The sequence below is a fragment of the Gobio gobio genome (genome assembly GCF_949357685.1).
Source record: "Gobio gobio genome assembly, chromosome: 7".
NCBI lineage: Eukaryota > Metazoa > Chordata > Actinopteri > Cypriniformes > Gobionidae > Gobio > Gobio gobio.
In genome coordinates this window covers 37,845,459-37,868,535 of record NC_137103.1, presented here as the reverse complement: position 1 = coordinate 37,868,535, position 23,077 = coordinate 37,845,459, and the positions used below count along the sequence as shown (strand labels likewise).

The 23,077-nt window shown below is 40.3% G+C and overlaps 3 protein-coding genes across 3 annotated transcripts in view; 1 reads left to right on the top strand and 2 right to left on the bottom strand.

The window, feature by feature from the left end:
- Positions 1-23,077, top strand: part of piga (phosphatidylinositol glycan anchor biosynthesis, class A) — an 882,343-nt gene that overhangs the window by 135,722 nt on the left and 723,544 nt on the right. The gene's annotated exons all lie outside the window — the stretch shown is intronic.
- LOC307129066 (uncharacterized protein) overlaps positions 1-23,077 on the bottom strand; it is a 538,951-nt gene that overhangs the window by 76,634 nt on the left and 439,240 nt on the right. The window lies entirely within an intron of this gene.
- The window catches only part of clybl (citrate lyase beta like), a 71,937-nt gene that overhangs the window by 31,972 nt on the left and 16,888 nt on the right, over positions 1-23,077 (bottom strand). The window contains exon 2 of the mRNA XM_079822278.1: positions 1,189-1,399. Coding sequence (XP_079678404.1) covers positions 1,189-1,399 — 211 coding nt within the window. The remainder of the gene's footprint in view (positions 1-1,188; positions 1,400-23,077) is intronic.

The following is a 23,077-nucleotide window of genomic DNA, read 5'->3' as shown; positions in this document are numbered from 1 at the left end:
AATAATGGATCACAGCTTTCCCCGTTCCACGCCAGGCTCTTTAAAGCTAACATATGGTCTTTAAAATTGACTGCGTCTTGTACGAAGGATTGTAAGTGCTTGTAGCCTTGACAGATTTACACCATCAAAAAGCCGAGAAGCAATGGGATTATTTTTCAGGCTCGTCCCGAAGTACATTGTTATTTTCCGGAGTGAGTTATTAACATTTTTATCTGGGAGACTACAGAGAGCGTTAATTCTATCAGCCCTGACAGGAACATGAGCTAGCAAAAAGAAACCCGCTCGGCTCAGAGAGGGGACCCGAGACCCTTCTCTAATGCCTTTTTCTCCCCTCTCAGATCACCTAGTATTAATATTCCTCAACAAAATAATCCTATCTGGGCAGAACCCCACAGAAGAGCTAAGTTTTGACTGTGCAAACTTATCTTTTTATACTTGTCATTTTAAAACAACATTAATATTGATATGTGTCAATATGCTGAGGGTTAGCTTACACGTTTACAATGGCAAAATGTTTTTATCCTTCAAAGATGTATCAGGTTGTAACTAAGGCTCTGAAAAAACACAATAGTCTTGTAAGCATTGAGCTAGTCTTATTTGTCCAGCTTTAGTGGATACTTTCTTGAAAATTTTCCCCCACATGGCTGTGATAAAAGAAATAAGTGGGTGTTGGAAAACATTGGGATCCATCACCTTTTTTCAGGGGTCACCGTTTAGGCTGTCTGTCAAACTTTTTCCCACTCAAGCAGGAATAGCCTCTGGCCATATCAATCATCTTTATTAACATGACTTAAAAACCTTTGTTAGCTGACTCTTTTCCACCAGTTCTCCTTTTAGCTCCTGCTCCAATCACGATTTCATGGAGAGGTAAACAGGGCCAATTGGCTGGCTGTGTGGGCGGGTCGAGAATGCTTTTAACCTGCAGCATCTGCTGAAGTCCTGCTGTTTGCTCAGTGTGAAGTGGGCACCTTGTTTCAAGTGAATGTGATAGGGGGGCATTTTTGCCTTTATTGGCACATAATGGGACGGAAATGTGCTTGTTTTAAGCATTGCGCTTAGGTAACTTTCTTTGGAGTGATTAAGGATCAGCACCTGGCTAAAAGAGAGCTTTAAATGATGAGGATTTTGTGATTATGTCCTACAGAGTCAGGTGCTGGACAAAGAATGAGAGGTTAGGGCGGTTGGTACCTTCTTGTTAAGGGCGACTCCATCTTCACAGTCAAGAACAGCGCAGTCCACGTCCAGTGAAGTCAGTTTCTGCAGTTTTCTCTCATCGTTGCCAGGAACGTACAGCACGGCGCGGCGTGGTATGTACTTCAGAGAGGTGCCAGGAGTGTGGTGGGAACGCTGGCTAGACTGACACCAGGGAACCGCAGACAAAAGTAGACGACTTATCCCCCTGAGAAAATGCAAGCATTTTATAATGAATATTTCAATATGGGTCAATGGCATGGCCCTCATTTTCTGTCTCATCTAGTAATTTACATTAAAATGCAATTCATGCATACAAAGACTTAAATACACCTTGTCTTTGAGGATGAGCATGCTTTAAATATTTGGGGGATGGGGAGGAAGTGGGGGCAAATACTGATATTACTATCCTGATTAAAAGTATTGTTAAAAGAATGAAATTCTTGAAGAGAAAACCTTAAGCAATTTGGTATTTGGTATCTTTTATTGTTATGTTTTACATAACATAACTTATTACGTTATTTGTTCACTCACGGAGCGCGTCGACATGTGCAACCACAAACCAGATATATTTCGCAAAATGAAGCAATGGAAAAGCTTACTGTGTGGGACCATTTCGACAGAAAAATACAGCAGTAGTACAAGCTCCTGACTGGTGGAAAGCAAATGAAAGGCGCTTCCCGAGGCTGGCCACTCTAGCGAGGCGTTATCTCTGTATTCCCGCGACATCAGTGCCATCTGAAGCCTTGTTTTCACGTTTTTTTTTTTTTATGTGGTTTTGGTCAAGTTTACTAAAGTAAACATTGTCACGTATGTTCTTCTCGCCACTTTTTCCTGATGGTTTATAGAAAAATTACCTCAAGTCGCCCTCTGTTATTTCAAAGAACAGCACAATAGAAAGCACAGGAGGCGCGAGCGCTGCAGAGACAGAAGGATTGAGAGGTTGTTTTCTGCCATGGGTTTAACTGTCAACAGGCTGCTCTCCAGACTAACCCACATCTCTTAGACATGTTATTTAAAAAAAACAAAACAACAACATACAAGGTGTGGATTGAGGTAGCCTAGGCCTGCTATTTTTAATTTTCCAAAAAAACGATTCCGGTTCTTCAAAGCTTCAAACGGATTCAGTGTATTTTTTTATATTTTTCATTTTGGCTGCTGTCTGTAGATTCCTTCATGCACAACTCTCTTCTTTCGGATGTTTCATCCGCAAATGTTTTAACAGTGGCTGTTGTTTAGGGTCCTTGCCACCATGAGACAAATCGGCATTGCAAATTGAACATGCAGCTCGACTTGAATCGCCTTCTTTTGACCTAAAGTACTGCCAAGTTTTCTGTTCATGAGTTCCATTTTCACTTTCAACGGCGGCATCATTACGTTCGACCAGCGGAGAGCGCATAGTGCAAGCCTAGGGTTCGGTTCGTTGGAAAAAAATTCTGAGGAACCCCGTCAAAAAACCCAATATTTGGCCGAATCCGAACCCGAATTCTGGATTCGGTGCATCCCTAGAAATAATATCATAGAGAGGACCCCTGCAGATCATCATGACTCAATAAGCATCTACAAGGGATGGTTGATTATGATTTCACTTTTTAAACTTTAGTTAGTGTTTAATGTTGCTGTTTGAGCATAAACAATATCTGCAAAGTTACAACGCTCAAAGTTCAAAGCAAAGGGAGATATTTTAAGAAATTGCTTTTTAAGAGCTACAACAAACGGCTGGTAGGGACAACACAAGCTTCCTCCCGGGTTAGTGACATCACTAACCCTGAAATTTACATAAACCCTGCCCCCAAGAACATGCAACAAAGGTGAAGAGACTATGTTGAGAATTTATAGATTATCATGACAGAATATGCTAATCAATGACTTGAAGATCAGCTACATAAATTCATCAACAAACCATTCAGGAACATCTTGTTGCATTCTACACAAAAAAATGGTGCTATATGGCACTAAAAGTGGTTCTTGGCTCGTAATCATAGGGGAACCACTTTTGGTGCAATATAGTACCATATCTTAACAGGTTCTGTATATGGTAGTGGTGCTATATAGCACCTCAGTCATCCCAAAGAACCTGTGAAGAACCGCTGAAGAACCACTGAAGCACCAAGATTTGGTGCTATACAGCACTTAAAGTGGCTCCCCTATGATTACGAGCCAAAGAACCACTTTTAGTGCTATATAGCACCATTTTTTTAGAGTGTACATGTTGTCACTTCTTCTTGACTCTCTCCATCATTGTCCAACTCTGGTTTGAACATAAAAGGCTGAACATGTGCATGAGGTAATCAGAGCTGCTCACAGGAGTTCTTGAAGCTCCGTCCTATGAGCAGCAGCGACAATTTTAACATGATATAAAAAATGATCTGTGGGGTATTTTGAGCTAAAACTTCACATACACACTCTGGTGACATCAGAGACTTATTTTACATCTTGTAAAAAGGGGCAATCAACCACCCCTTTAAAATATCAGATCATTTGACGGTTTTATGACAAGGCAAAGTTTGCTCAGCTTGTGAAATCATGCTGTGCTTTTGCACAAAAACAATTATATTTATGATTAAATATATTACCTTAGTATATATCTTTATATTAAATAAAAAAAAAAAACATTTTGAAAATAACTATTAGTGTAGAGCTGCATGTATTCAAGTTGAAAGAGAAATAGGTTATTACTTTTCACTTGATGGTTACATGACTTTGAGTAATTACATTTAACCCTTCCTTAAAAACAGTATTTTCCTTAAAAACAGTATTTCAAACCAACATGAACACTAAGAGTAACATTTCTAAGAACATGTGTTTTTAAACTAGTTTAAAATACTATGACTTGAGTAAAGTGTTCCATTTTAGAGATCTGTTGTAGCCTTCGATCCATTTGTTTGCTGATCTCTCTTTATGCCTACACACATGTAACAAACCTCTGGCTAATCTCAAGTACTTAGCCTGAACTTCAATTTGCCTCCCAAATCTTTACAAACTGAAGAAACAAGGTTTGTTTTCCTTTCAGTCCTCTAATGGATAAGCACTGCTGACCTGAGGCTGTTATCTCCGACAACATCAGAGCAAACGCTCCTTCTCTAATGCTAATTCACAATGGCTTAGCAAGCACAGCTGAATAAATCTATTTAGAGCCAAGCCAGTATGATGTGAAAGAGACTTGGGAGAGATTACACACCCCAACACAAGAAAGTTAAGACAAGACCACAAATCTGTCTAGTAAATGACTTCTTGAAGCTGTCAGATGCAGATTTCGCTAATAGAGGTGTGCGTTTATGGCTTAATTTCCTCCTATCACATTTTATCACATACTAATAACCACGGTTATGCCTCAGACACGTTTTAATTGTTTTTTCGGTATGTCAGGGTGTTCAAACAATTAGCGTTAATAAATGCGCCAAATAATTGGTATCACATACAACTAATTACAGCCGGGAACAGTCTTCGCCTGGCGGTTCCTTACGATTGCACATGAAGGGACCGTATTAGTTGACTGTATTCCTTTCCGCCTTGACAAAAAGAAGGGGGTAGCAAAGTGCTTTAAGGGGGGAGTTAAGGGGTGAAGTATTCTTTTTTGGTCTTTGTTGTCAAAAGAAGCTAAAGTCACTTCAATAGCCACTTAATCCAATCCTTCACGCTTACAATTGCCCTCAAGAACCAAGCAAGCATATTCTCGACGGAGATGATGCAGCTATGCCAGGCAATTAAAAGCAATTCAGGTAGTTATGGCTGCAAGCACTTTGCAGGCCTTAGTACACGGAGTCTCGGTAGGGATTCTCAACTCTATAGTGTTCGGATTTGGTCAGTGGCAGTACCTCAACAAGAGGAAGGAGGAGGAGGAGATATGCAAAACCAATCTCAATGCAGACAGAGAGAGAGGGGAGGAACTTACTATTACTCAAGACCCCCAAACCTTACAGTGCCTGGATTGGCAATAAAGAATACAAACAGAGAAATTGGATGAAACAATCGCAGAGGTGGTTGAGGGCATTATGCATGTACGCGTGTAGGGGGTTGCTGAAGAAATGGGTAGAGCAAAAGGGGGAGGGAGTATCCAAATTAAATCTTCTACATTCAATGCATACTGCTGCAGGGTGAAAATGTTAAAAAGCCATTTTAAGTGGGCACTTGAAAAAGAAATAAATTATCTTGTAAGTAGGAGGCTTACAAAATGATGGCACTCGTAATTAAAGAATAGATTTCATAAAGGTGCCGGAAAAAAAAAAACATTAAAAAAGCTCCATGGGGGAAGAGAGGGGTTTCCTTGATGGATCTTTATCAGAGAGAGAAAGAGAGCGAGAGCAGATCGCTTGACGGAGGTACAAGGGGTCTAATAGAGAAACGCCATTCAGTGCTACTCTCCCTCTATGCCTTTTTAAACACAGTAGGGGTTTCACTTTGCTGCAACCTAGCTGCCACGGGGGAAAGAGAAGAGTTTTTGTTTAGTTGTTACTCTCTCTTTTATGTTTGAAGGAGATAGAGGAGGGAAAGACAAGTCGGTAAATTCAGGAAAGGTTTTTTGGTGTTCTCCGAGGGTGGCGTTTTGAAAACCAAGCGGCTGGCCTCTCACGCGATAGAGCGTGATGATGTGTGTGCAGCAGGGAGGATGCTGGCTGTGTTTGTGTGCTGTTCACGTCAGTCATATTAATACATGCATAATCATCAGGCTTCTGATAAAAGATTTCATAGGAGTTGCATGACAATACACATACGGATGATCATGACAGAATAAGAGAGTATTGTGTATCTCACATTCCTCTTCTAAATCTATGTTAAAGGGATAGCGCACCCCAAAAATATAAGACTTACTTTATTCTGTGAAACAGAAAGGAAGAAATGTGGTATGTTAGGTCCTTGCAATGAATGTTTGGGCCCTAACCTTCTGTTTCGCATAATAAAGAAAGCCATACATGACAGTGAGTAAATTAATGACAGAATGTTCATTTTTGGGTGAACTATTATTTTAAAGATTTTTGTTTTGAATAAATAAACAGAATTAATTTCTATAGAAGAATTTTGCAATCAGAGTTTCAAAAAATAGATAATTTATGGTGGCAAAAATTAAAATCAAATGTTCATGGTCTTGGAGACAATTCCCATCCCATTTCTTCAAATACATAACTATGATAAAAATGTACTGTAATGTGTTTAATACAAATTGGATAGTAGAAATAGAAAACCCTATTTAAATTCGTTAGGTCAGTGGTTCGAAGTCCACTTAGCACATTTCAAATCCATTTCATGCATTTTAAATTTAACTCTCAGATGGAGGAACTGATTGACAGAGATCAACCGACGGAAAAAAAGGCCTGCATTTACTGAATGTTGTTTTTTAATGAAATGTCTGTAACAAATGTTTTTCACGGTTTATAATATGCCGCATTAATGCAATACAATAGCAATGTTGAAACACTGCAAAGGTAATTAGTATTAGCTTATGCAGTAGCTTGCAATGTTGGCTTACTTAGCCATGAAAGTCATAAAACTTTGTGGCATACCACTCTCACATTATAAACCAACCGGAATCCTGTTTAACAATGGCTAATGAGATTTTTATACCAACTTTCAACATAGTAATTCATTCACGAAAGTCACTTCAGGAAAATGAGCTTATCTCCTAGTGATTTATTTGATTACATGATTTGCCCACTTCTCATTTAGATCCGCGCTTAGCTAAGAAAACCCTGAAATTAGTATACGCAATAGTAACTCAAGTGGCCAATATTAAGTGTAAAATAATTCATATAAAAAGCAACACAGACCATGGGCAATAAAAACAAGAAGCAATAAATGTTATTACGGCACTACGGCAGCTCTGGAACCATTTGGAGAGAGCTGGCTTTCCCGACCAGATCCATACAGTGCTTCCGAGATATGCAATCTGGACCGTTTTATTGTTACATCTGTCCAGCATTTTTCCCTGTCATTAAACTATGATATATGTTTTATAAGTTCAGCAATCCCTGGTGTAGACAACATTTCTGCAGTCCTCACTTTTCTGGACATGAAAGGCTATGATAACAGGGTGGTTAGCTTAGCAGTTAGTGGATTTACTGGTGAGAGTTCTGAGGTTTTCTGCTCTTTGCTGCTTTTATATGCTTCTAGACAGGCCTGGTCCTCATTAAATGTAAGTCTGGCTTCCCTATATAAGAGGACCAAGAGAAAATACAGAAACCTCTGGTGGTTTCGATGGACATTGATTCTGCTCAGCTGTAGCTCTATTACTGTCCAACCAAACCGCACTGTTGTGTCAGAAAAATAAATGTCTGAACATTAACATTTCTCAGATGTTCTTATTTAATCTCAGATGTTCTTTTTCCTCCTCTAACCTTGAGATTAGACCCCAAGTAGGAGGTCTGAGAATGTATGGGGTCGTATACAATCACTTTCAAAATGCCAACTTACCAGGAGACATGATGGGAAGATTTACTGCACAACTTTAACGTCGACATAAGTAGCTATTATATTTCTCCTAATGATACTGTAAGCTAGCCAGACAAACTAAGAATGCACTCGTTTAACCGCCCACTGCGTTGGCTCTAGCTAAAAACATGTTGGTGACATTTTAAATAATAAGTACACCAGTCCTATGATGCAACTTGCATCTGCATTTCATGATAAAACAAAAAGACCAGCATTTCATCTGAACTTGCACTGACAAAACAACCAGTAGGCCAATTCATCTTCGAAACCCTACTTTAAAGCGGCTGTGAAATCAAATGGTGGCAACAAAAATAAAATAGCCTTTTAGACAACACTGTAAAAAAAATATATATACAAGTAATTTCCAGACAAAATAAACAAAGATTTTCTCATCTGTTTTGTCTGTCTGCTACAGCAACGAATTTCAGCCTTTGAACTCCTGCTTTTCATGTATTCATAAACAGCCCTGGACACGGCACCATGGATAAATATGTTGTCCAATTTAACCCCCCCATCCCCATATCATATAAGCACTGTCAACAGCAGCTCTTTCAATATGCAGATTTCACAATTATTTCCAGCGTCTGGCAGCAACAGCAGTAGCTGTGTCTAAAATGCACAAAATTAAAGATTTGTGTTTCTACTCTGCGATAATCAGCATCTTTTTAATATGCAAACTATTTCCAGGATCTGTCGTGTTTGGGCTTTTAAATTAAATGTAAGAATAGGTGGGAGGGAGCGGATGAAACAGAAGGTTAAAAAAAATAACAAAAACAAATCAATGCCGTGATGCATAAACATGAAATAAGTTCGGAAGACGGTGGAGAAATAAACGGTCAAGGAGTCATCAATATTTATCCCATTTCCAGGCCTTGTCTTGCCCTCCCGCCTCCTCCTGGCACCAGGCTAAAACAATCCCAATAAAAGCTGCTTCTCAGCATGGGATCGGCCTTGTTTTCCAGTTGGAAGACACAAGGTGCCAGTGTTAAAATATGTGGCCAAATTAACTAAGGGGCATTGATGATAGTCAGGGAGGAAAAGTGTAACTTCTCTCCCACTTCCCTCCCTCCCTACTTCCCTCCCATTCCTCTCTGGGCTGACAGACACATCTGATCCTCTCGTAACAGGATCAGCTGGTGGCTGGTGACCCTGGCAACAGTATCCCAGAAGTTGCATGTTCTCCGCTCTTCCATCGCTCCCCTTGCCGCTGCCTCATTAGAGTGGATTTTACACCCTAATCTGCACAATGAGGGTGAAGTCATAGCAGTTACGTGCACTGGCCTACGCTTCTACCTGTAATCCATGTGGAAAAGGGTTGCTCGCTCTCTCTCTTTCGCAGAGCTGCACACACACAATGGCTGACAAACCGCAAACTCTAAGCTCTAATTCTTCTCCACACAAAGGCTCACACTACAGAAGGCTCAGCTGTCAAGCATCAGAGTTTTTTTTTGTTTTGTTTCCTGGACCAAAGACTCATGACTGCCAGCAGCACGAGGAACGTCTATATCCAATTCATCACACCAAAGCAAAAAAATAACAGCGACCTGTTGTCGGAAGTTACCCAGTCCTGAAAGAACTTCTACAGATGTGTGCGATAATAATTGGCATAAAACCTAATGTTTACCCACACCAATGCGAGAAACCGACTGTTCCATTCGATTCTTTTCCGCAACAGGATCAACACTGAAAATTTTCCCATTAATTTTTCTTTAGAAAAAATTGAGAAGGGCCCATCAAAAGGAGGGAGCAAGCGATGGGTGTGGGGAGGGCAACGGGGTTAGCTTTTAACTTAGCATTTTTATTGACTCCGGGAAAACAAAATAAGGGATCCTACTAAGAGTGTGCACTCGGCAATAGCCATTCAGGCCTTTGGAGCTCCATTGTAGCACTTTGAAGGGTTTGAAAGGAAACCCCACTGGTGAAAATCCAGTGGAACATCTCCACAACAGAGCACAACTGTTCCCTTCGGCTTGAATGGGAGGGACATAAAAGGGGAGATGGACTTCTGAGGTACAGCCAGAAACAAAGGCAACAAAAGTGCTGATCATGAGGGAAAGACACAACTCGTTGCGGCAGAGGGGCATGGAGAAAAGGAACCTTGGACAATGGCACTCACGGCCAAGTGACACACTGAAGAACTGAAAAATCTACACAAGAAGTGCTTCTCTCCCCACTTCACAAAAAAACCCACAAGGAACTGCTGGATGGCCGAGGGGCCAGATTGTCCCAGAGGGGAAGGGGAAGAGAACGGCAGACTGACAGCAAAATATAGTCAGAGAAGTGAATTCGGAGAGTGTGACAAGAGACGATGAAAAAAAAAAGAAAAGAATGGAAGCTTGTTTTGTTTAGGGAGAGACAGGAATATACAGGAAGAAAGAGACAGAATAAGAGGGAGGAAGTTGCCCTATCTCTTTAGGCACTTTAAAAGGTGAAGCTCAATCTCTGATGCATTCCCACAGTGAGAGCTCTGCCACAGCACCACTACTCCTGATGCTCCGCTGTGTTCTTTTCCAGGACTTTTGAAGTGCCTCTTTGTGCATCAACACAATTAGCTTTTAACCCCCGGAGAAACATTCATCCCCACACACTCACCCATTCAACATGTGGACGACACTTAAAGAGGCGATCACCTTCATCTCTTCCTGATAAAAAGGCCCTTGTGACCACAGACATAAATAAATAAGTCCCATCTATAATTATTATGCCCTCCACTAACATTTCCCCAGTTTATTCCCGACACTTTGTTGGAACAGAAAAGATTCTTTTACCAGAACCAGCATGCGTTGTCCATTTTAATGGGTGGCAGGGCTTCATTTACAGTTAAATCGTGTCACCTCCAAGACTGAGAGCATCTGAACACAAGCCGGCAAGGAGGAGAGGGGGGAGTGATTTGTTTGACATGTTTTTATAAAACCTCTCCAAACGATGGCCGCCTCCCCTTCGCACTGGGTCATTTGCATGCTCCCAAGCACAGCCCCAGTCTGAAAGATTAATGCTGATATGCATACAGAAAGAACAAATTTTGAGATATGCATAACGTGGTTTGAACTGTTCTGCGCGTGCCTGTCCTTAGAACTTATGATATGCAAATAAAACCACACTATGTGAAACTTATTATAAAGAACTTCCATTTTAAAGGGATAGTTCACCTAGAAAAATTAATTGTGGCATGGTTTTTCCACCCTCATGCCATTCTAAACCTGTACGACTTACTTTCTTCTGTAGAAATTGTATGGGTCAGTTTTATTTTGGCCCTTAGTGAATTTCATTGCATGGACAAAAAACAGGACAAAAGTCATAAAAGTCTGTAATGACATAGTAAATGATGTCAGAATTTTCATTTTTGGGTGAACTATCCCTTTAAGATAGATGATGATGCTTTCAAACTAAATTTAACTGTTCATCCGAGGAAAGAAGTGCATTTTAAAATCATAGTTACTCATAGGAAATAATGTATATGAAAAAAGATTTAAAGGTATATTTAGTTGACTATATCTTCATCCGGTCACATAGAAAAGTAAAATACACTATACATTTAATACATGCAAACATTTAAAACCTGTGTTTAGAGGTTTGTTCAAATTCTTAACCCTGACTACCATCCTAATAGTAAGCCTTGCTGTAGCAAGCATCAGTAACTAGAAAATTATGCTCACAGCTAAAATCACAGAGTGGAAAAAACAAAATAAGATCTACCATTTCCTCCTGTTGATGCTGACAGACAGCATCCCAGCTTGTACATTCCCAGGCAAAAGGTCCTGCCGATTAAGACGAGCACTGCCCCATGCAATCACGAGGAGTCCACTTTTAACCCACGACTCTGTCTTTCCCTTTCACTTTAGCTGATTAATGGATCAACGCTGTAATTGATTAGTGGCAAGGTGTGAATTTAACCAGAGTTCAGCAGCAATAATGGTCTCCCGACAATAGCAGCCGACGTAAAATGTAAAATGATAGCCTGCAGCCTGATGGCCATCAAAGGGGAGCAGCCCACATAAAGAGGCCGGCTATTCTCTGGAGCGCTGAATTTCTTTGGGCTCTTTTCTCTTGGTAATGCTGTCAGTTTAACTGACAGGAACCATTATGGACGGTGCTTGTCAGCTCACCTTCATAAAACAAGCTGTAAAACAGCAAATAACAGGCTTATATGGCTTCATTATCTGAGGCACTCTAAATCACAGTGGAGGCGCTGGGTTCTCGTGTGTGTGGGTGCGTGTACCATCCCTTCAGTTCAACCCTCATCTGAGAGGGCAGACAGGGCGTTTTCGGAGTGTAAAAAGAGGAGAGAGAGAGAGAGAGAGAGAGAGAGAGAGAGAGAGAGAGAGAGAGAGAGAGAGAGAGAAGTTGAGTGGGCCAGTCTCTTCTCTAAGTGTTAATAAACCTCATCCTTTTCATCAGCCACAACAGCAAGAGAAGCCCCTCACCATGTTCACCAATCATTATCCAACACATTATTAATTAGACCACATCCACACTCCTATAGTTCCAAACCGATGTGATCAGGGGCACCCAATGTTAAGATAAAATGTCCTCACAGTGGGACGCAACTGAAGTGGAGAGGAAAAGAACGAGGTCGAGGGACAAAGAGAGAGAGAGAGAAAAAAAAACTGTGTTAATAAAAGTACTGCTCCGGTGAAATTATTTAAGAGGTAATGCGACAGAATGAGGTGGTCGAGGCACAGATGGAGACTGCATCTGGGAATAGAAACCTTTTGCCACTGTAACACGCTTGACGAGCAATTGGTTTTATTTATTTCATGCAAATAGATCCGGGCCTTTCACTAACCTGACAGTGGGGGCTGTGAGGTGTCGGCCTATTTGAGGCGCTGAGCGTTTCTGACTGCTCACTGAGGTTCTGTGGGGAAAGATTGTTGCGATTGTTGGAGGCAGGGCTGTCGCAATATCAGATTTTCACTACATGATTATCTGATTAATGGCATTATGGTGATATCTATAGAAATTATGAAAAAAAAAGCTATCAGTCAAATTCATCATTTGTGTTCTCTCTTTGTATGGCCAATGAATCACACTCAAAATAGGAATGTATGGAGGCGGAGTGAGAGACTATAAATAAAAAAATAACACTGTTGATCAGCACTTCATGTAGACTGAGGAGCCTAACACCACATTTTTCTTTTGTTTGTTTGTCTTTTACAGAATCCCCACTAAAATTCACACATTGGTGAGATGTCATGTTTTGTTGTACAGTGTAGCGCATTCGCATGTCATCTGCTCCGACATGATTCAGTATATGCACACTGCAACCAGGGTTAATACCAATACCACCATCTACTACTGTATGTTGGAGTGACAATGAGTTAATGGCATTGGACTATTTACCATATTTATTGTATGTGTAGCATTAACATGATATCAATATTACATGTGAATAGCACAGTTAGTATACTGAGACAGATAAAACGTGTAAAAACATATCACACAATATCTTAACACTTTTGTTCAGAGAGTTTCTCAGCCGGAGGTTCCTGAAAATCTCTTGTGAAATGTATCCAGCATAAACTAATTTAGGTTTTGAAAATATTTTTTATAAACACATGGGTCTGGTATTTAGCAGGTTTTTTTTTTAGTAGTAGTACAGCTTTGACTGATTTATTAATTGATTGAATCATTCCTCTTTATGATTTCTTTCAACCCTAAAAAAGAACATATATTAAAAAAAAGATTGTAAATGATTAGTATCAGAAATAAAACTATAAATCATGATCGAATGCAAATAAAATGAGAAAATAATTGAAGGGGGTGAGCTGAATACAAGTAGGCTATTTCTACATTTCACATGACAGTCTGCCTTTGCCTAAGACAAACAAATGCGGTAATTGTTTGGCAAACAGTGTGATTTGAGCGGTGTGGTTGGGATTGTTCTAGATGCAGCAGTGAGTGGAGGTCAGAGAAAGAGAGACGAGGAACAAGAGATCAGTGTGACTGTCTCTTTAAGCACAGGGAGGGAGAGAGAGTGTCACAGGTTGAGAGGGCTGACTGATTAGCGTTTGTTTTAAACATCAGTGCTAAGATTGACGAGTTGCCGCCAGAAGCTCTGTGTCCCTGACACTCTCTCACACCCACACACTCAAATGAACTACAAAAGACATTAGATGTCATAAATGACTTAGATGACAAATTACTATGAAAAGGGACATTTTTATACTTTCTTCAGAAAATATAAGTACAACAAGGGCATCATCGATGGTTGCCAGGGAGTTTCTAAGTGATTGCTAGAGTGGGTTACTAGAGTGCTAATGTTGCTAGTTAATTATTTCCTGGATCAAATAAATGATCTCACCTTGTCAGTCTCAATGATATTCCAGGCTCTAGATATAACTCAGACCCCTCGTTCAATGCAAGTGACACGCCAACATTTTGGCAACCAAAAATAGAAAAATAGGGCCAAAATCATTGACCACAACGTTCTATAAGCGTTTCACAGATGGAACGTTTTGACTGCGTCAGTCTATTTTGTGTACACAATGTGGATTAACAACATCAGGTAAACATGTCAGACACTTCACCATGACTAAAAAATGATGCTAGAGTAGAAATATGTCAAATTTATTCAGCTGAAATATTGAAAGGCGGCTCATTGCTGAAGAACTTCATTATGACATGATCTGAACACCATAACGAGTTCAACTACCCAAATACAAAGGTTTCAGTTTTCGGCTAAAATAAACTTCAATTTCGTTCTTTTGGTAAAAAATAAATAAATGAATAAATAATTTTGGTGCATCACAAATTTTTGTCCATTTTATTGTTTAAAAGGCAAAAATTGTGAGTGCAACAGCTTAAAAAAGAAGAAGTAATAGCTCACCTCATCTTAGTAAGCCACATTGTATGAAGTATCATTCATATCTGTAGCACAAAAAGTTGCAAGACGAGTTACATTCCAACGTTTGATACTTAATTATGCTGCATTACGAATATGCACGTGTGTGCATTCAAGCATGCCACCATGCAACCACAAACTCTTGCATGCACCCACACAAGTGTGTAAACAAATCTAACCTATATGCCATGCCAAAGCAGACACACACACACACAGACTGACACACACTCACTCAGCCCCAGAGAGGCGTTGCTTTGTCATACCTCTACTCTCGACAGGCCCTGCCGTCTCCATGCCATGCTCAACTCTTCTGGCTACACTCCAAAGCACCTCAAACACACGCCTCGCTCTGTCCCTCCGCCATATGGACAGATCTGAGCCCTTTGTAGTCATCTCTCTATGGAGGGCCTACCTGACTAAAGCCCAGCGGACTGCGACCTGCAGGGATGAGCACGCCGGCGCCAAAGATTGGCTCTTAAACACAGCGTAACACTTGCCACCTGACTGCCGTAACAATCTGCACTCTTCACACAAACAAACACACTAGACTTATGACTTCAGCACAATATTTTATCGGTTCATCTTATTGCATCTTGTATCTTTTTCAAGAGTTCAAATGTAATACATTTTGAAACAAATAATATCAAATATATATATATTTGTTAAACAAAGGAGACATGAAAACCCTGACCAGTGACAAAAAAAACTATAAATAAATATCTTCTTTCAGCAGTGGAATGTATAAGAATATATTCTGAAGAACCGACACGCGGCTCTTTTTTATAGAACGAAATCATATCAAGAACCCAGTCTTGTTATTAAACTATATAAATATTCACTCCCCGGCTTGCTAGTACAGGCTTTTAGTAACCCATTTGCTTTCAGTAATGTTCAAGAAACCAGTGCGAGATGGTGAACTTTGAACTTTTGCCGCGTTATCTTGCTGGAAGCAGCCATCAGAAGATGGGTACACTGTGGTTATAAAGGAATAGACATGGTCAGCAACAAAACAATAGGCTGTGGCATTTAAACGATGCTCAGTTGGTACTAAGGGGCCCAAAGAGTGCCAAGAAAACATCCCCCACACCATTACAACCAGCACCAGCCTGAACCAATGATACAAGGCAAGATGGAACAACGTTCATGTTGTTTACGCCAAATTCTGCATACATCGGTTGTAACAAGTGATTATTTGAATGACAGTTGCCTTTCTATCAGTTCGAACCATTCTGGCCATTCTCCTCCGAACTTTGGCATCGACAAGGCATTTTCCCCCACTCACTAAATATTCAGACTCGTTTTCGGACGAGTAAACCATAGAGATGGTTGTGCATGAAAATCTCAGTAGATCAGCAGTTTCTAAAATATTCAGACCAGCCCGTCTGGCACAAACAACCACGCCATATTCACAGGAACACTATTAATCTAAATCTGATTATTTGTGTATCTGATTGGAATCTAAAATTATTGACTGTCCACATTAGTGTTACAATTGTTCAGATCCAATTTGTGTGTCACATGCTGCTTTTTCATTTCTGGAATATCTGCATTGGTTTTTATGGCAATGGTGTTGCGTTTGGTAGGTAAATACACCAAAAACAACAGCCACATAGAGGGGTTTGCAATAGAGATGTTGTCTTATTTAATATGACAATGTGTAGCTGCCGCGCTGGACTATGAGGCAGCGGTAGAAACCTAGGAGGCTGGTATCAAGGCTTTTCCACGCTGTCATTTCTGCTGGTTTCAAAACAAGTCTCTAATGTCATTTTCTACTCGTTGGGCACTTTGCAACAACACAACCTTGTTTCTGCAGCGACTTTCAGCATGTTTCCTATAACAACATCTGACGTTTATGTTTTATGTGGTGTGAGAAAGTCACATAAACCATGGGAAATCCGATTAGAGCAGTCAGAATGAAAAAGATTTCCAGAAATGCTATTTGAATAGGATTTCAAACCACATATGAATGTAGCTCGAAACAGATTTGTAACAGCATTTCATGTGATTTTTTTGCCGTTCACACTTGCAGAATCTGATCAGATTTAAATCGGATATGCACAAAAATTTGGACTGACAGTCTGAACAAGGTTTTAAAACACATTTCTTCCCCATTCTGATGCACAGTTTGAACTTCAGCAGATCGTCTTGACGTTAAACCTTGATGAGACAAGTTTAGAACTTCAATATGCGCAAAAGGGATTTGAGAGCCATGATTTTTACCAAAAAGTTACATAAAATTTAGTCTTTTCCTCACACAAACTTACTGTATAGCTTAAGATTTGGAATATAGCGCACAAGTTGTATTGACTATTTTAATGGTGCTATCTTTTCCTTTTTGACCACCCCTGGACACTGTGTGAGTTCACTGAAAGGACAAGAGCAGCGTGAAGATTTTTCTGTATTTTCTATGTTCTTTTCCAAAACAGAAAGACATACAGGTTTGGAACAACATGAAGTTGGGTATATGATGACAGCTTTTTTATTTTTGAGTAACTATTCCTTTAAGTGTTCCATTAAGACATCAGGAGGATGCTTACGCAACAACTGTGGGGTACAGCCCATAGCAGCATGTGTGTGTGTGTGTAGGGGAAAGATGGATGGCCTAGCTGCACCACAGGTGGCTGGGGCCCAGCGCAGGGAGGATACGGGTCAGAGAGACTCAGTCTCCAGCTTTGTGGATGAAGGCAGCCCATGTGGCTCTTTGAACAGAACAACTGAACACAGAACAAATAGTGAGAACGCATAGACACATACAGACACAGGTAAGATCTTCCCATACCACCCAGCCAGGAGCTGATCTATAATGATGGACATTATTTTTTTTTTTTGTACTCACCAGACCAAACAAATGGCACTGGACGGAGTTTGAATTTGGTTCATTTCTGCTCCAAGCTGCTTGCTAATGTTAGAAAGCAGATCTGGAAAAATTTATTTTTATTGCACATTATCTTATAATCTTGTTATTTAGTCTGCTCTATATTCACCATATAAGTAATTAATGGCTAATATTATTGAATTCTTAACTCACTAAATGATTGGAGAAGTCCGACATATGAAGATTGCGTTGTGTATCATGCTTACAAGTAAGAAAAGCTCATAATCGTTGTTAATAAATGGACAACTAATTTGGATATATGCACATTTGAATGTTAACAGTGCCTTTTAAATTAACTGCTATAATTACTTAATCCACAGAAATCACAATCATTTAAAAAAAAAAAAAAAAGTGTCAGTATTGATTTCAATATTGAAAAGTATTGGATCTTAAATAGGGTACAAGCATCACTAGCATAGGACTGTTTACTAGAATATAGACTGTTTGCAGTTCTATCCAATAGATAGATCTTGTTCTATCCAGTCCCAAAACCTTCCTCTAAAGCTGCCGAACACAAGCCTGATTAGTTTACCTCGCCCTCAAGTGTTAGGGCCTGGTACTGCATGTTTCTGTTGAATCACCTGTGTGCGCTTTTGAAAAACCTGGGAAATCATGACTGATTTTGATAAGGCTGATCACCCAAGAGTGGCTGACAAATTAAAAAACAAACACACAATTATATATGCATTTATAGATAGGAACAGTTCAAATGTTTGGAATCACATTTCCTATGGTTCAAATTGCACAAAATCACAAGTTGCGAAATTCATGCTTAGGTTGGTGGTTAGACACTAAACAAATGAGAGGTGCCTGTTTCATAGTTGTACCCCTTTCCTCTAAAACACCCTGAACCCAAAAAAGACACAGAAACCCGCACTGCCATTACTTAACAAAGAGACTCTGACACTCGTGCTGACCCTGGGTCAGTGAAACCTGTCATGAACCGTGTGCATTTACAGCACTATTAGACATTTAAGCAGGATACAACCTCTCTCAGGCATGAATGTTTCCACCAGACCTGCACTAATAGCATCTAAACAGCTAATATCAACAGGACGGCCATTCAAATGCTGCACGCATGACTGACGTTTAGCTAGAGCGCTGTATCAAGCAAGATACCAGAGCAAAGTAAGCGTTACCAGTAACATGCATCATAAAATCAATGGATAAAATGGTGAAATATTAATTAATTTATTGTTCATAATAAAATGCTGTTCCTAGAGCGTTAATAGAAAAAAAATCTATTGTAGTACACAAGAAATAATCTGTTTTTGAGGCTGTTGTGGTCTGTGGGTGTGTGTGTGTGTGTGTGTGTGTGTGTGTGTGTGTGTGTGTGTGTGTGTGTGTGTGTGTGTGTGTGTGTGACCCAGAAGCCTATATGACTGAACACCCCCCACACCCCACCCGCCCGCCCGCACCCTCCCTTCGGCTCAGTCCAGATCCTTTAATTAATACTGGCTTAGACCCGATTGCTTCTGACACTACAGGGAGTTTCCTGAAGCCCAGCCTACTTCTGCTCCACAACACAGTGACCAAATCCACCGAGGCCGCCCACCTCCACTCAGACACAAGACCTTGTGAAGACAATCATTAAAATGAACCATATTCTAGCTAAGAATTCACTCAAATAATAGTCTTTGGTCCTTTCAGTCAATCTCAAGTGGTCAAAATAACTCTTAACGATGCTCTGTGAACAGGTCTTACTGAACATTCCAACAACAAAAGATTATTGGGCCTAAATTGTGATCTATGGTGATAATACAAAACCTAAACCTGAACCTAAACATTTATACCAGGGTTAACCACTAGCATGTGGGGGAGCAAATCCAGATAACCAATGCTGCCACATTTTCGCCCAGCACAGCGTTGGAGGATAAGTGGTGTATATATCTATGCACGTTCCAGTACCACAAAACTTGGCGCCCATCGTGGGATCATGAATCCAGCAGTGGAATCGCTCCAATTCAGAGCTGGTACGATCCACACAGACTTGCGGTCTGAATGGTATGCTAAACATTTATAATGAATATTGTTACTTTTCAAAACTGAGGGCTTATTTAAATGCATTTACGACATGAAATTTCAGCTCAAAATGCTAAACAGACATGCTGCTGTGAGTTTCTTGAAAGTAAATACCGGGTTTTGTTTAATTAGCGTGACAGTGGAAACATGACTGAAGGCTACGGCTATAATCCGGCATTCCAAACCACTGAATACAGTATTAACATACAGATTCTAATGGAATCTGGAATACAAATGCTGAGCGGAGGGCAGCAGGGAATAAAAAGAGCGAACGTGGAAAGGCAGAGTGGAGGTGGGAGGGTGGAAAGGGCAGCGTGTTTGTTTTCTTGCCTCTGGCTAATGAATTTACTAAACTGCCAGGTGGATGCAAATGGCAGAGCAGGCGCCTCGACTCTGCAGACGGCAAACTTCACAGCATCTGTAGAAACGCCGCAGTAAATCCAGAAGGCCTACATCAGTGAGTAAGCAGAGGGGGCAGGGGGCATAAACAACCCTTCATCCTAAGGAGAAAGGCATACAGTCAAACAACTCTTTTAAATAGACGGTCAACAGATTAGCGCCAACACCAAACAGCGAAGTAGAATGCAACAAATTGAGTTTGTGTCACTAAATGACGGTCCATATTCTCATTCAAAGACAACTGTATTCAAACAGAAAGACCCAACCTAAATATTACAATATGCATGTAGCAATGGTTAGCCTAGAATGCGTCATAAAGCTTTTCTACAGTAAGCTACAATCATGCTAGCCTATAAAAATACTGTAGTAGTGACATTATAAACTACTAACAAAAAAATAGCTAACTACATTTAGAATAAACCAATAAAACGTTAACACTTTAGTTTAGGGTCTAATTCACACTATTGACAAGTTGCTAATTAGCATGCATATTACTAGGATATTGGCTGTTTATTAGTACTTATAAAGCACATATTAATGCCTTATTCAGCATGACCATACTCTACATCCCTTAATCCTACCCAATACCTAAACTTAACAACTACCTTACTAACTATTAAAAAGCAATAATTAGGAGTTTATTGAGGTCATAGTTAATAGTGAGAATTGGACCTTAAAGGTCCCATGGCATGAAATTTTCATTTTATGAGGTTTTTCAACATTAATATGAGTTCCCCTAGCCTGAATATTGTCCCCAAGTGGATAGAAATGTTGATCGGTGTAAACCCGAGTTCCGGCTGTCTCTCTCTGCCTTTGAGAAAATGACAGGCCAGACGAGCCAATCCTGAAGTCTCCTGGTTTGACGTCCAAGCAGGAACGGTTACCTCCCTTTCCTCAACCCAGAGAATCTGGCACGCCCATGCAAACGCTCGAGAGATCATGTGTTGTCAAGTGTGAATGTGTGAAGAGTGAATGCTGGCAGTTTCTCAGTGTTTGGATGTACAAATGAAAACAGAAGTCTTTTTTCAGTTCCTTCTGATCTGTGATCAGTGATTTCTGATGTGTAGCTAATTAGTTATAATTCGTGCACACACTGCGGCTTCTCTCTCTCCCGACAGAGCGGTGTTTTCGTGTTTTCTATCTTGTGAGTCAGTGTTTTTGTACGTCCTCGTCGCGTCTATCGGTTCTAAAATGTGCATACAGTCATGAGTTTCTGCTCAACATCAGCCTCACACACGCCGAAGCTCGGGCTGCACTGGCCGGCGGCCTTCAACATCCCCGACCCCCAGTACTGCATCTGGCCCACAGCGGAGGCACCAAACGCGGCGTGAGATTAAGCAGAAGGGGGGTAAGCGTGAGCATATTCGGGCTAGCCAGCCTAGCCCCACAATAAACTGGATTACATTCGATTACTGCTGTTGTGTCTTTGTTTGCGCTGTGTACTCAACGCGCGTCACTGACGCTTTTATTTTATTTTAAAAAATAATGCTATTATCAACACTTACTTTTAACTCGTTCATCTCGACAGCTGTAATGGTACTTTGCATGTGTTACAAAGTTGGTAATAATGATGAAGACGGACTCGGTGTGACTGGGACTCGTGTTTATTCAGAACTCTCAGATACAAACACAATAAACTTGCGCTGACAGACAGCGCTCTCATAACTCAGTAGTTACTATAAATAACTTTGTTAGCATTCGCTGAGCTCCGTCTCTGGTACATTAGTGATGTCCGGTTCGCGAACGATCTTTCTTTTGAACCAGTTCTTTTTAGTGAACTGAATCAGTTCACCAAATTGGACTGAATCGTTCTAAACGGTTCGCGTCTCCAGTCAGCGCTGATCCATAATTTACTAAAGTTACTAACTTTCTGACATGAGTGACAGTCCCTCCGACTAGAAATAGACTAATAACCTGAAGTATATGCTGTAACTACAACAGTTCAGACATGCTGAGAACTGATGTGAAGTGAACTCAGGTCCATCGTCTCTCTGGCAGCAGCTCGTGCCTGCTCGTGCCTCGTTAAACCACGCCCCCTCCGCTCATTTAAAATGCAAAGATGTCAGCCAATCACAACAGTGGGCGTTTTTACTGAAGTCTCACAGCAGACACGCCTCTTGAAGCAGGGCATTCAGCCACAGGACAAACAGCAGTATAGAAAAAATGCCTTTTATTTCTAAATTATGACATTTTATGATGTAAAAGTCATACTAACAATATAAGTACACCTCAGGAAACATTATAAAATAATAGAAAAATGCCATGCCATGGGACCTTTAAACTAAAGTGTGACCAATAAAACATTTACTAATAAAAAAAAAGTACACAAGTGAATCAAAAACAAGGCTATGTAACAAGGCTACGACAATGTAAAATGTGAACAGGGACTTCACAATGAAATGGAAGTAGCGACAGATCTTTTCTTCAGCATTGTGATGTCCATTTGAGAGAAACAGATTATTAAGGGGAAAAAAGTAAGACGGGGACTAGAGAGAGTCAGGTAGAAAGAGTAATTCCTTCACAAAAACTAATTTGCAGTAATGGAGCAAGCCATATATGTTATGATTATCAGGGCTTGTATGTGGAAAAGCTGATTAAGACATGAAAGCTGCATTTACGCTTTTACTCAAATTCTTTGCAGTTACTCTATTCCTCTGTGTATATGTAGGCAGCTTTCTCTACTGCAAAGAGGATTATAACATTATTCCCTCAGAAGCTGATATGCAGAACAAACATTAGATCTGAAAAAGACATATTGCTCTCTGTTGCTTTGTTTTTTAAAGCTACACTGTGTGATATTTTCCCCCATCTAGTGGTGAAAAGGTATATGACCATCCAGTGAATTTTAGTTTCTGTTCCTCTCAATTCCGATTTCGTTTTAACTCCTACGGTGGCCGATTTAGTCCAAGATTAATATGGCTTCCAGTTCGACCTCGTCCACATTCGACACGGTGCCTGTGGGATATTCTGTGCGCAGTGGGATGGTTGGAACTCAACTGGCCTAATTATTCGACTAGAAAGAACTGCAGCTAATCCAGAGTGAACTTTGATGATAGTAATGTTTATTCAGTCATCCAATTGCAAGGCATAAACAGGTTTGCACGTATATGTACATAAATGTGGTTTCTGTGAGAGAACAAATAAGGATGGTAAATATACATGATAATGGCATGACAGAAGATACACAGTTAAGAACTGTATAACTATACTTATAAGTTACATTTGTATAATGTAACCGTAAACCAGAGCTTATTGTACCATATATAGGCGCTAAATGCAGCTGCATTAAAAGGAGCGGAGCTGCCGCTGCTGCTGCTAACAAG